Source organism: Cryptotermes secundus, unplaced genomic scaffold (assembly GCF_002891405.2).
Source record: "Cryptotermes secundus unplaced genomic scaffold, Csec_1.0 scaffold859, whole genome shotgun sequence".
NCBI classification, from domain to species: domain Eukaryota; kingdom Metazoa; phylum Arthropoda; class Insecta; order Blattodea; family Kalotermitidae; genus Cryptotermes; species Cryptotermes secundus.
The window spans coordinates 1,946,193-1,961,023 of NW_019723915.1; the positions used below are offsets into that span (position 1 = coordinate 1,946,193).

The window sequence follows — 14,831 nt, forward strand, 5'->3', positions numbered from 1 at the left end:
CAGAACAAAGTGGTGTAGTGAACAAAACCCGAGTGAAATCGACAGCCCAAGGTGATGACTTCCGAGAAGCAAAGAGATGCAAGAGGCATATCACAAATGATATCTCACAGACAGCGAAGATATCAACTAAACCAGCCCCGGCATCTGCAGCTGTTAGCTGCCTCCAAAATTAGTGTTAACTCGCAACCTCTTCGCACCTCAGAACTACTGACATGAACATGGAAACTACTGGAGCAGAGCAGGAAGCTCGCAGAAAACCAGGTGGGCTGCCGTCAGTAATGACGACTTCTACCACAAACATCATTGGACTCCAAAGTGACTTAAGAGACCATGTTAAAGAGAATACAAGTTCTCAAATACATGAAAAGGAACCTGTATCATAACAAAAGAAATGGCAGACTATTCAGCCATGAAATCCTACCTGGAGAAAAATAATCTTCACTGTTTTACCTTCTTACCAAATTCCAAAAGCCTATCAAGGCAGTAATCCATCACCTTTCCCCAGACACACCAGCGGAAGATATTTCCAACAGCGTTGTGAACTTGGGCTTCAACATCATAAACATGAGGCAAATGACTACAATTCAAAGAGCACCCAGCGGACAAACACAAGCTGAATAGCCTTAACCATATTATCATCAAGGTAGTTACACAGTGCTTAGACTGGCCTTATGCAGTGCTGCAACTCCAAAACGTTGGTGATGTTTGAGCCAATTGCAAGCGACCTCCTCAATGTTTGTAGTGCAGTGGGGGCCACCTCCATGGTTAATGGCCTGGAAAGACAAATACAGAAAATATGCCGAGCTGCTTCAGTTGCACTTAGTAGAAGGAGAGGAACCTTATCCAGCATCCAGCCTTGCAAAATGAGAAGAGCACAATGATCTCCCAACTCTTTACAGTTTTGTCTTTTCTTATAAAAATTTTGTGCTGTGATTAACCAGGGAACTGTGTTTGTTCATGTCATATTGACTTATTCATCTTGAAAGACTCATTTTCCAGCACATCACTGTATATCACACGCTGCTGTCATCATTAATAGCTGTTGAGGTAAAGCATTACTACATAATTCCTCTTGATACTTCTTTTCCTTCCATGTCTTTAGTGCCCCCCCCTCCATAATCACTGTACAGTTAGGCTATAAAAATACACACATAAGAGTTATATATTTAGTCATGAAAACACAGGGAAGTAACCTGTATACTGTACTGAGGCAGTCTGTCGATGCACATGTTAAGTGCCAACAAATGACTTGGTTATGAATCATACAAATGGAAACTTAACTCTGCAATGTGCATTAAGGTGTGAAGTAGAATATGGAAGGGCAGTTCTAAAATCAGTACTAGGGCGCCATTGTGTCTTGCATGGTGACAAGGAAGATGGCTCTAGCTTAATTGAAATGGTAGATGTGACAACAAATGATATATTCTAATCACCGCTATGAAGACCACCATGGAAGTTGTAAATAAATGCATGAAAGCACATGGATTGTTGTGTAATATCATTAACTGCAGTACACAAATATTGCACAAAAATTACATCATACCCAAATACACCATTAAAGCAATTGCACAACAAAGAATTCATATGCAATGAATCTGGATATTAGTTTATATCCCACATGGTTCCATGTTTATCGCCTTTATTAAGCTTCATTTATTGATGTGAAAATTAAAGTGAGTTTGTTATGTCCACAGCACAGCTGAATGTTCTCCATGACCCACAGGTTGACAACCACTGATCTAAATCCACAATTTATTATGTGTTAACCTTTATCGCCACAGCACCTACACACTTTCATGGCTACCCCTTTTACCATTATTTCAGACTTCAGGGTTTGTAGCAAGTAGAATAACTAATTGAGACATTAACATAAGTTTTATCACTTAATCGTTGCTTTTCTGTGCCTCTTTTTTGAGTTGTGTCTCATCCATTTGAGTTCTGACATCTGATATCACGTTTGGAATGTTTTATGCTTGTGAACATGTCTTTTGTTTCAGTGAAAGACCTTCAGTAGAAACACGTTATGAGATTGAGATTAAGACCTATACAAAAGATGAGAGGCATTTGCTAGCAGAATCAATAGAACGGATGTATGAACGAGAGTATAATGTAAGTACACAGACTGATGTATGTCTTCATTTGGCATTCGTATCTACCAAAACCGATCAGTACATGAATGCTTTGCTCTGAATATTAATCTTTGTTATAATTAGCATGTGATTATTACTGTGCAGGGCTGGTATGAGTATGGTCAGATGGTGGACATGACTGGGAAATATGGAAAATGTTCACACTGTGAAAGGAAGACAACCCAATACTGCCAGCGTTGTTGTGAGTGGTATTGTAGTCGGGAATGTCAGGTGAAGGACTGGCCACGCCACAAGACAAATTGCGTTCCAAGATCGTAAGTAATGATTTTATTGTTTGTAATGTTCACTAAATTACTGCCTGCAAATTTTGAATTATTTCGTAAAGTACAAAACTGTGTGGTAAAAATACGTGTATTTGATCCGTTATTTTATTTTTGCCCATTTTCCTGTGCAGTCTGTGGGCTGGAATATCAGGTTCAAGTCCTATCTTGAGCGGAGATTTTTCACTTTGGCACCTCATGTAGACCATATCTGGAGTACAATCATCCTATCCAAAAAGTGATGTGGGCTTATTCCTTAGGGATAAAGCACCCGGGGCATAAAACTGATCATTTGCTTCTATCTATTGGTGATGTCTTATAATATTTTTCAGTAGAATTGGTAGGTGAAGTGTGCATGAAGCTTATGTCCTATGGCCTGGAAGCAAGGAGAAACAGTGGTGCCAAATATAATATCGTGGAATGTTGGTTTTCAGTAAATGCCTGAATTAGGAATTAACAGAAACTACCTGCTTCATTTTATGCTCTGAAGGCTGCACCTAGAGATGAATGAATGAATGAATGTATGAGGGGTAGGCCTTCTCGGCCCTTGCACCGTGACCTACAGTGGTCTATTGTGCTTCTCCTTTTGATTATCCCCTCAGCAATCCCGCGCTCTGAATGAAGGGCAGGATTTTGTAGATGGGGGCGTCAAAATAGTCACTTGGTTCCATAAAGTATTGACCCAAGTGATATAGTCTAAAATAAGCTAAGGCCTCACATTCACACAGGATGTGTGTGGCTGTTTCGTTTTCTTCTTGACACCTCTCACAAGTGGGACTGTCACTTAGTCCCAGTTTGAATAGGCGTCCTTTGAGGTGACAGTGTCCTATAAGTAGTCCTACCACCCATCGTATTGGAAAATTCCTCTTCATCGCAGGATTCTAAATTACCTGCAGAGGAGCTACCATTTTGTAGATTGACCATTACTGGGTCCTGAATGATGTTACATAGCTATTTGCTCCTGAAATCTTGATCTTGAAGATTTTGTGTGTGCTTAACACATGACTGCCAAACCGTTTTCATAATGTCAGTGGCAGTGTTCATTGAAATTTCTGTACCTGAAACCCTGAGTATAGTGTTTGTCAGCCACCTCACATTTTACTTGAATGCATACCAATTCTTTAATGTTGTAATGGCGGTGGTATGGCATCAGTCTCCCAACAGTATGACTGTAAGCATGAGCTATAGCATCAAGTTCATACCAGAGAATTTTCCTCCTTGTGAATCACACCGATCCCATTAGTCCAGCTTGAGTCTTATTTGGATCATATGTAATGTTCTTAACTGATGACCCCACTACTTTGCTGACATTTGTAGTGTTTCAAGCCTGGGCATTGTTCAGAGTTATAGAATTGTAACTAGTGTTAACCATCACAATCACAGCTTTCTCATTATATGGTTCTTTTAATTTCTTTAAGAACATCCAATGGGTACTGGAAGCTCTTTCTCCGCGGGTAAAGCAGCCGGGGCATGAAGCTGACCACTCACCTCCAGCTAGTGCTGAGGTCAATAAAATGTGGATCTATACATCCATTCCCCCATACCCTTCATGGTGCTTAATTAGTTAAGCACAGGGACAACTTTGTCTTTACTAATGAAATCAGTTCTTTAAAATGTGACATTCTTGTCAGTGTGGTAATTATGATTTGAGGATTTTTTTCTGGGACCAAGAGGCTAATTTTCGTCCTTTGAGAAAGCCCATTTCAGATTATCTGACAGGGCAGCCAGTTATTCTTCCATGTTTCCTTAATGGCGCGATCCTTATCGTTAGAAACTTGTGATCTGCATGGAGAATGGTTCTGGTTAAGTAATGTTTCATCCAAATAAAAAAAAGTAATGGGGTCCATTGCCTGTGGATGTCTGATGTGCATTGCTGCAGAGAAGTGACTCTGGTGATTACAATATCTTCCCTTTGGTTGACGTCTTAAATCTAAACCTTGTTGATTTTAATATCCTCCATACTGAACTAAGAAATATATGAAATTCCAGTTCTGCCTTAATTTTGTAGTGCTGAATGGTCTTTTTTGCATATGAATCAGATACTTCATATTAAATTTCTGTCCAAAGAATGAAGTCTGAAGTCCTTGACAATACAAGCAATGTAGATCCACATTTTTTGACAATATGGTGACTCTTGTAGTATCCTTTGGATGGATATTAGAGTTAATTTTACCGACCACACAACACATTTTTTATTTACTGTCACAGTGACAGTAAATAAAAAACATGTTGTGTGGTCGGTAAAATTAACTCTAATATTCATTTAATACACAACAGGATGCAAGGAACAATTAAATCCTTTGGATGGTTTGCTGTCCAATACCATCTGCTGTAACAACTCAATTCTCTGTTCTCTGTACTTTGTTTTCATCTTCTCCTGTAAAGTACTTTAAATATTATGTATTAATTCATGAGCTTGGCTACCCAAATCCAGAGGTTTCTCCATCAGGAAACAAGGTTATAACAATGAAGAAAGCAGTCTTCTGGGATTTGGCACTGTGTATATGTGGTGTTAACCCCACATATACACGGTGCCAAATCCCAGAAGACTGCTTTCTTCATTGTCACTGCCGTAAAAGCCTCAAATCTTACAAGGTTATAACACTATCAAGAAACAGTTGCACACTTGCAGCATTGTGGCTCACTGCGTGAATGCTTTTGAACAGATTGTGCTTCTGCTTATCAGCAGACCATCTTTACACTGATTGATCAATCACTCACAATGAACAAAGTTTGACTCAACTGCCAGTTCTAGTGAATGACACTGTATGTTGTGTCAGGCTTTACCTCCAGGCCACTAGTACTTAAGCCTACAACTTATTTTTCTTTGAAATATGAGTTGTCTGCATATCTTTTTCTTCTGACATTAATGCCAAATGTATGTTTTCAGATCTGTGAGTGATTTTCCAAAATTGCCTGGCTCACAGGAGAATTATGGTTCAGCCAAATTCTCTGAAAGAAAACAAAGACAGGAGAGAAATGATACACACCAGGACAGTGAGCAGAGTGGACACAATATTTCTGGTGGTGTTGGATGTAGTGACAGTCAGACCCAGACACATTTTTGCAGAGAAGAACAAAGCAGGACAAGTTCCAAGAAGAGTCACTCTAAACATCATCACGATGGGCAGAATGTAAATGAGCATCGTAATAGTCCATTCACCAGTAATAATAAAGACAGGCTGAGATCAAGTAATAGCTGTATTGAGGCTCAGACTGTAGCTGGAGAAGGAAAGAAGAAAAGTGTGAATGAAAGACTTCGTATTGGACCTCAGATGGAAAAAAGTGGAATCTCTCCCAAGGTATGGCGTGAGCTATTAGTATATGTTACCAAAATCTTATAATTTAATCATTTAAGGATACATTTTCTCAACTTAAGGGTTTCCCTTATTAAGGCTTATTTTTAGTGAGGCTGTGTTATTAATTTCACTGTAATTAATTGCATGGTACAAAATTGTTCTTCAACAGTAATAATTTTTCTGTTTATGAAGAAATTGGTAAAAGTTTGTGGTTCTCATGTGGTTTTCCTGATGCTTAGATCAGGTCTGTTGGAATTCAGTCAGTATGGCAGTTTCTGTTTTTAAAGTTTTCAACAGCAATTTTGTCTTACCATAGCTATAAATATGTTGCTTATAGCTCATCAGTATATATTTAAGTTTTTCTAACTTCAGTAATTGCTTGTATACTTACACATGGTAGTGTAGTTGGTTGAGACACTATGGTACAAGCCGGAAGGTCGCATGTTCAACTCCCGATGAGTTCATTGTTTTTTTCAGTTTACCTAATTCTTCCGGCCACACTATGGTCCTGGGGTTGACTCGGCCTCTAACAGACATGAGTACCAAGAATATTCTTGGGGGTAAGGGCAGCCGGCACATAGGGCTGACAACCTTGCCACCATCTATTAGCTGGTTGTCTAGGGAATGTAGAACCTCAACATCTCACAACCTTATGAGCCACCACGGCCTGTTACAGGAATACCTCTACTTTTTTACTTACTTTACTTAGTAGGTAGTTGAAGTAACTTTCTGCCTTTGATCTAACCAGATGCATCAAGATTCTGGAGTTGTCGCCTCATCTGTAGATACTGGACCAGTACAAAAAACAATTGAACCACTGGCAGAAAGCAGATCGAAGATATCAGTTGTCAGTAAAGACACTGTCCCTGCAAGAGCAGGTGATGCTGTTGCCGTGAAAACTCCAGGTGCTGAAGTGTCGAGGGCTGTTAGCAAGACAGAGGCTTCAGATTTAAGAGATTCCACTGTCATTGGCAGCAGCAAGTGTGAGGAGCTGTCAAAAGACAGATTTACAAAGGTGAGTGATTCTGACTACTGTCAGTATAGTGCATCGTTGATCATCATCATCAGTAATCTGTCAAGACGACAGGTCCACAGTCTCTTCCAAAACAATTCCTCCACTTAATGCGATCTAGAGCTTTCTCCTTCAAATGACAGTATCCTCTTCTCTCCCCAAGGTCATCCAGCATCTTCTTACATCTTCTTCCTCGTCTACTTGTCACTTCTATCCGCCCATCTATCTTTCCTTCGATAACTTCTTTTAGAAGGCAGTTTCTGCGTAAAACATGACCAATCCAATTAGCCTTCTGTTTTCTTATTTCGTGTAGGATATTCCTCTGCTCACTGACTCTAATTAACACTTCTTCATTTCTCACATAATCGGTCCAACTGATCTTCTCCATCCTTCTCCAACACCACATTTCAAAACTTTCCAGATGTTTCTGATCTACTGCCCTAAGTGTCCATGTTTCAGCCCCATACAGAGCTATGCTCCAAATGTAGCATTTCACTAGTTTCTTCCTCAAATTTAAGTCCAATTTGCTGGTAAAAATATTCTTCTTCTTGCTAAATGCAGCTTTTGCCATGGCAATCCTGGATTTAATTTCACTAGTACACCTTCCATCATCTGTTAACAAGCTACCCAAATATTTAAAACATTTCACATTCTCCAGTTGTTTTTGGTCTATCTTAATTGTGACTGGGGTTGGTTGTCATCGTTGATATGCAGGGCTATTTTACATGATTTTGGTGGTAAGAAATTAGCGTATTTTTGAAACAGTTGCAGATACACACATGAAGCAACTTTAGAAAAGCATGGAAATATATGAAGCTTTTCTCAAGGTACACAGTATGTGCTCCAGTAATTACTCTGCAGAAGTAAACAGGATATTAAAATTTTTCCCATATATACTGCAACTGTGATGCATCAGTATTGGCCATGGAATGTGGAATCTTCTCTCAAAGGGACTGTGGGATCAGAGGCTGGTATACCTGGTTTCTTAGATATTCCCATGGGTACTAGTCTGAGGATCTAGTGGGCCAATAAGTGCATCCTGTTCATCCTATTGTGCCTTTTGCACTTTGATAGTGATTGAAATTCCATACAGTCAGTGTTGGCAACAAAAACTTAATGAGTTTCCTTGCTGTTTTAAAGTTCTTTCAAGTTTGTATGCATACCCATTCAGAAAATACAATATTTCTTACCACCCTAATAATTTATAGTATCCCAATATTGTGGCATGTATAACCGTCCCTTCCACTGATGACCGCTGGCTGTTTTTGGCTACTTACTGTAGCTAGGGTCACCTTGGTCATGATGATCCTCACCTCTCACTGCTGCTACCTCCAGGTCTCTTCTTCTTAACACTCCAGCAACCTTCCGCAAGCTCATTGTGGAACAGGTATGTCACTTTGGGAAGGCTGGGAGTGAAATTTGGGCGCCAGTAAGCTTACGACTGGAAGGATAACCGGGCAGGTGAGTATCGAGTCCGTCCGGCTTTCTCAGGTATAGATGGACTCCGTCTTAGGGTGTATTGGGCCTCACTCCAGCAGTATGGGAAGAAGATGGTGTTCACCAGTTTCACGAACACTTCAGTTACACCACTATGTTTAATTATTTCTTTATTGAACTTGTAATCTTGACAATGTTTTGGTAAACTGATGATGCCAAGACACCTTTTTGCATCCGTATCACTCAGAATCTTGGAGACAACTGCCATGGGGAATGGGCCTCATGTGAGTTGAACACAAAAATGCATATGAATCAAAGTTTATTGTGTAAGCTGTGGGTAAACCCTTAAAGCAAAAAAAATAATAAAAATATACCTAGTATGTGGGTTCCTTAAATTGGGGTTTCACTGTACAGTATTTTAGCCTTTAGTTTATATTTCCATCCATTTTAGGGGGTTGGCCTTTTCCAGGTCTCCCCCTCCCAGGCCATTCAGTCTTGATAAATAACCCCAGTAGTCTAGAAGGTGCTGCTAATCTGGTATATTCTCTGCTCCCCAGGTGAGGGTGACGGTCAGTGTTGGACCTACGGAATACTGGGTGCAAACTGTGGACTCAGAGGCAAAATTTGTGGACATCATGAAAGTTTTGTATGAAGCACATGAAATGTTCCCATGTGACCTTCAAGTTGGTGCCATGTGTGCAGCATCTTATGAAGGTCTTTGGTATGTGTAACATCAGTTTGTGAACCCCCCCTCCAAAGTCTGGTTTCATGTTCGATTCTAGACCAATCATCAGTTCATGACTGCTTTATGTTCATTTTGATACTGATGCAAACAGCAAATTCCACTTCAACATGGTGTTATAGCCAGGTGACTGCAATGAACAAAAGTGTATGATATCAGATTTGTTGAGAAGATATCTTATAGTTTTCTCAGTTTCTCATATATCTTGTAGTTTTCTCATTTCTCTTGCATGATCCCTTCACACGTATTCTGATGGTTTCCCCCCAAAGTTGGGGCATTGCACTATGATGTCATGAACTTATGAATTCTGAAAGAAAAGATTTACTAATAAACTAGTTCTGACCATATCCTGATTCTGTTGCTGTCAGTATTATACACCAAGTGATCTGTTTTTGTGTAACTTGGTGTAAACATCATGATGCGCTTAATGTTTTTAACTACAGCAGACTGAATTATGCATATGAAGATTATCCACTTTGTGGACTAAATATGGGCATTTTAGGACTCCTTAGGTATTATTATAATTTAAGTGTTGCCCATTTAAATACAGGTGGTGCATGAAGTGATCCAGCAATTGATTTAGTATTAAATATTCAACCGAGCAGTGAATGATGTTCTGTAACATGGTAACACTTACAGTAGATCATGGAGATTAGTTTTTACTCTTCCCCAGTGCACTAGTTTCTGTAGGCAGACAGCCCTGCTCATGCCGCATTTTCCACAAGATGGCTCACAAAGGAAGACTGACTGTAGAACAATGCATAAAAACAGTGTTCTTTAGTGAAACAAGGAAGTGTTGTGGTCACACAAAGGAGGTTTCGTGCCCATTTTCAAGCACGATGGGCACCTTCATTCAAAATCATCCATGAACTTTATAATCAGTTTAATAATGATGGTTCAGCATTGGAGAGGAGACATCACCAGCCTTGATCTGTGGATTCTCAGGAGAACATTGATGTTCTCAGAGTGTAACTGCAAAGAAAGCCCAGTAAATCAACAAGGAAGGCTGCAGCACAACTGGAGATAACCAGACGATCAGTGCAACGAATATTGAAAAGTGATTTGAATTTGTATCCATACAAAATGTTCAAAAGAAACATCAAAGAATGGCATTTCCTGAATAGGCTCAGAATAATGAGGTATCATTCAACAATATGTGGTTTTCTAATGAGGCATACTTCCACTTGGATGGTGTGGCTAATAAAAAAAATGTGTGATTTTGGGCATCAGAGAATCCACATGTGATTCATAAGAAGGTGCATCATGCACCAAGAATTACAGTGTGGGTCACCATCTCAAGGCATGGACTACTGGACCCAATTTTCTTCTAAGAGACAGTGAACAGTGAACGCTATTTGAGCATGTTGTGCAATACTTTTGTGCCTCACCTTGCTACAGGTTTGCTATTACAAACTCAGTGGCTCATGCAGAATGGAGCCAGGCCGCACACAGAAAATGTTGTTTTGGACTTTCTGCATGACACTTTTGACTCGCCTGTCATCACAAACTGATTTTGTCATTGTTTCATATGTGGACAGAACTGGCCCCCAAATAGTCCTTATTTAATCCTGTGTGACTACTTTCTTTGGAGATTCCATAAGGGAAAGATTTTTCCAAAAGAGCCACAAACAGTAATAAAATTGAAAGCACTAATCATTCAGACCTGCAGCGAGGTAACTGAGGATATGTGCTGTCAAGTAATCAACACTATCACAGTTCATGCTGAAGTTGCCAGATGTAATGGTGATCATAGTGAACACTTAATTCACAAAGGATAAATCTCCATTAAAGAGTGTTTTTGTATTGTCACATGTTGGGTGTTTGTAACGTGACAAATAACTTCACATCATTCTGGATCTTAGCGAATTTATTCCACACTCACTCTTACACTTACACAGTTCACAGTTTCATTGTCCCAATTATTTCTTCTGCTGTTGTCACTTCCATTCAATTGATACAACTCGTCTTGTAGCTGCTGGACTTCAACTCATACTAGTAACTGGCTCTCTCTGGTTCAACACTGACGAACACTCCTCGTTATATAGCTTCCTGACTGACAACACAGAAAACAGTTACGTGATAGCTACCACTGTTGCGTGACATCATGTTTACCGATTGCTAGCAATAGTCTGCATGGACTCCCCTGTTGCATGATGTCACAGCCTAGCGGGGAGGGGTGTTTACTGAGCGTTGCGTAGTTATGGGATGAGTGGGGTGTGTGATGTCACTCGCACTTCATGTTCACAGAGTTATCACCTAGCAACGAACCGATACAATCCTCAACTCTCACGTTGCGTGCATGCCCCGAGGCCTCTGTGGCTCAACAGTTCCTGCATAGAGCCAATATGCCACAGTATGTTAGTTTCTAGTACTGTAATTGAAATAAAGGTTTTATTGATAGATCAAATACTGAATCATTTTGTGTGCCACCCCATAGAATCTGTAATTTATAACTCTTCTCACAGTAGCATTACTACATATTGCAGGACAAAATTATTGGGGGGGGGGAGTTATTCTGAGTTTGTGAAGGGTGCATTACTCTGTTCAACACAGATGTTCCTGCAGTGAAGGTCACAACATCTGTACGAGGGGGTACCCAAAAGAAACCGAACTTATTTTTTTTTAACTTATTTATTCAAATTTTAAGCACAAACCTTCAATCCCCTTGAAAGTACTCTTCACTTACACTAATACACTTGTCTAATCTTTTATTCCATTTTTCAAAACATTGTCTAAATTCATCTTTTGAGTAGCTTGACAGTGCCTCCATCGTTTTTTCCTTTCATGTCTCTTTTCATTCAAGGAAACAAAAAAAAAGTTGCACGGGGCAAGGTCGGGTGAGTATGGAGGGTGAGGAACAGGGGTCATACCATTTTTGGTCAAGAATTGTCGTACAGACAGGGCTGTGTGAGCAGGGGCATTGTCATGATGGAAAAACCAGTCACCCAACTGCCACAAATCTGGCCGCTGAGCTCCAATTCACTTCCGACAGCTCCACAATTTCTTCAATGGTCCGTCGTCGATCTTCCTTGATGATTTCATGAATTTTTTCAACATTTTCATGTGTTCGGGCCATGGAAGGACGACCAGAACGAGGTCTGTCATCAATTGACATTTCACCATTTTTGAAACGGGAAAACCACTCAAACACTTGAGTTTTCCCCATAGCATCGTCCTTGTATGCCGTTTTTAACATTTCAAGAGATTCTGTTCCACTTTTCCCGAGCAAAAAGCAGAATTTCACCGCCGCACGCTGTTCACGAAAATTAGCCATTGCAAAAACGACGATCACACAAAACAGTTGTCACTATAAACTTTGCCGAAACTAGTCCTTACCTTCTGAAGCAACTGTAGTCGGCTTATCGACTCAGGAATGTTAGCTCTATGCGCTCATAGCGGCAAAACGCGGTACTACAAAAGCTCTGCCCACAAAAAAATTAGTTTGGTTTCTTTTGGGTACCCCATCGTATGAGGCTGGGCAGTAGGTGTGGGTGCACTCTGATGTCATTTGTGCACTTAATAGCCAAACTTGCACTTGTATTGAAATAAGGAGGTGTCTAAATATAAAATGTGTATGATCATAATCATGTTAACCTAACCAGTACTGAGCAAGGGATTCCCAGTACTTATAGCCTTCTGTGTTGCAGGTACCGAGGCAAAGTGACAAGTGTAAAACCTGAATTAAAGGTATTCTACATTGACTTTGGGAATGAAGAAGTATGCACTCCTGATGAAGTGAAGGCCTTGCCTCCACCAATCATGGATATTCCTCCTCTGGTAACTGTTTCTCCGTTGTTCATATCTTTTGTAACTGATCTAAGAGCTTGATCAAAACAGTGTACAAAATTTGTTATAAACATGTTACCATCATCACTCAAAGATTTCCATTTGGTGGGTCTATACTATCAATACTATCTCCATTCTCCCAAAAGAGTTCCTCTTGTATCTCATATTCACTTTCCCATAATCTGTTATGCATATATTTCCCCATTCCCCCCAACTTATCCTGCCTCACTAGTGGTCATCCATTTGCCATCTTCATCTTTTATGCTATCAACATGTCATATTGCAGTCCATATATATATGAAACACATATCACTACATACATAACTTATATTTGTTTATTTTTCAATTATACTTATATTTTAATCATTTCACTTGTGTTTATACCTGATGTTTTGGTACTGGATTTTTATCCATTACTACCAACCTAAAATAAAAGAGTATGTACCTGGAATCTCTGGGGGTCTTGTGGTAGCATAAATGGTTGAAGCACTATGCTGCAAGCCGGAAGGTCGTGGGATCGAATCCCGATGAGGTAATTATTTCAATTTACCTAATCCTTCCAGCCCCACTGTGGCCCTGGGGTTGACTCAGCCTCTAACAGAAGTGAATACCAGGAATCTTCCTGGGGGATAAAGGGCGGCCAGTGTGTAAGGCTTGACAGACTCATTGCCACATGCGAGCCGATTGTCTAGAAAATGTGGGAGCCTCAACATCTAACAACCTTATGAGCCTTCACAGCCTTTTACAGTGATAGCTCCAAGACTGCATGGATTAGAAAAGTACAAACTGCTGAAGTGATTCACTGAATAAAGAACCACTTCATACAATTATGTAATATCAAATTAATTTCTAAAATAATTAATGATATAAGAAATAAACATTGAAATAGCTTTAGTCAAGAATTAAAGCAGCTATGATGCCAAAAGTGGTGTAGTTTGGTGTGTGTCAATATGACATCACTTATTGAAGATAATGACGTATGGATGGTTTGTGGTAACAGTTTCTGGCAGAGAACAAGTAAGAATATTGTAAGATTTGAGGCTTTCACGGCGGTGACTATGAAGAAAGCAGTCTTCTGGGCTTTGGCGCCGTGTATATGNTCATTATTCACGAAATTCAAATTCATTAAGTCTGGGAATATAATGCATTGATTATATCATAACTAGGCATGCAAAGTCTAGAATTTTCAAGATCAAATCGTTGAAAATTTCTTGATCTTGATTCAGGTGTTTATATTTAGAGAATTGTCTGATACATGCTTTTATTTTGTATGCAGGGGTCATTTCACACAATCTGCTGTTCACTGCAGCATGTATGAATTCTTCTCAGTCTGCTCTATCTTCACCAGTTGTCACCTGATAATGGCTTCCAATGCCATAGCTTCCCCAGCTTCCATGTTCACATCCTTACTGACAGGTGCCTGTCTCATTTCCACCTGCTCTTCTAACTGTGATCTCAAGACTATCATAATCATAACTGGTACTCATTATATGGCCTTGGCATGGACCACATAGAAAACACGTCTTTCAACAGCTCTTCTGTTGTGTCACATAGCTATTGCACAGACTGTGTAGCGAACACCACTTCCCAGTTTGCAGAGCCATTCCCTAGAAACAACTGCCCCTTCTGGCTTCACAGCACTTGCCTTTAGCAAATATACCGCAATATTTTGTGTTTGACTAAAGTACTGTTTATCAAGCTTCCATAAATAAACTGCAGAGAATGCAGTTGGCAGTTTTGTGTACTATAATATATAATATTGGTACACTGGTGTGCAAAAAGACAGTTTTAAGCTGATGGGGTCCATGAGACTGATTGTGATATTAAGAGACCAGCCTTACAAAAATAATCATACTTCATAATTTAAACAATAAGCAGCAGTTTATGTTACTCTGTTAATTAATTGAACAGTAGATTTGTGATTCAAGATGTTAAGAGAGGTAATATCTGTCTCTTCCTTACAAGGGACTGAGAATCAAGCTTGCTGAAGGAACGTCAGAAAAATACAGAATGCTGAAAGTAGATGACATGATTTTTATAAAGCCTGTGGAAGAGGTATGTTAATTATTTATTTGTTTGCTAACCTATTTGCTTTGGTGGAGTAGATTGCATTTATTCAGTGCTTTTCAGTGTGTGCCCATAAGG

General features: G+C 39.7%; 1 protein-coding gene across 2 annotated transcripts in view; it reads left to right on the plus strand.

Annotated features, from left to right (window-relative positions):
- LOC111862163 (tudor domain-containing protein 1) overlaps positions 1–14,831 on the plus strand; it is a 68,835-nt gene that overhangs the window by 28,464 nt on the left and 25,540 nt on the right. For both annotated transcript variants that reach the window (XM_023847346.2, XM_023847347.2), the window contains 7 exons: positions 1,998–2,109; positions 2,235–2,404; positions 5,301–5,712; positions 6,458–6,724; positions 8,716–8,879; positions 12,548–12,677; positions 14,652–14,741. In XM_023847346.2, coding sequence (XP_023703114.1) covers positions 1,998–2,109; positions 2,235–2,404; positions 5,301–5,712; positions 6,458–6,724; positions 8,716–8,879; positions 12,548–12,677; positions 14,652–14,741 — 1,345 coding nt within the window. The remainder of the gene's footprint in view (positions 1–1,997; positions 2,110–2,234; positions 2,405–5,300; positions 5,713–6,457; positions 6,725–8,715; positions 8,880–12,547; positions 12,678–14,651; positions 14,742–14,831) is intronic.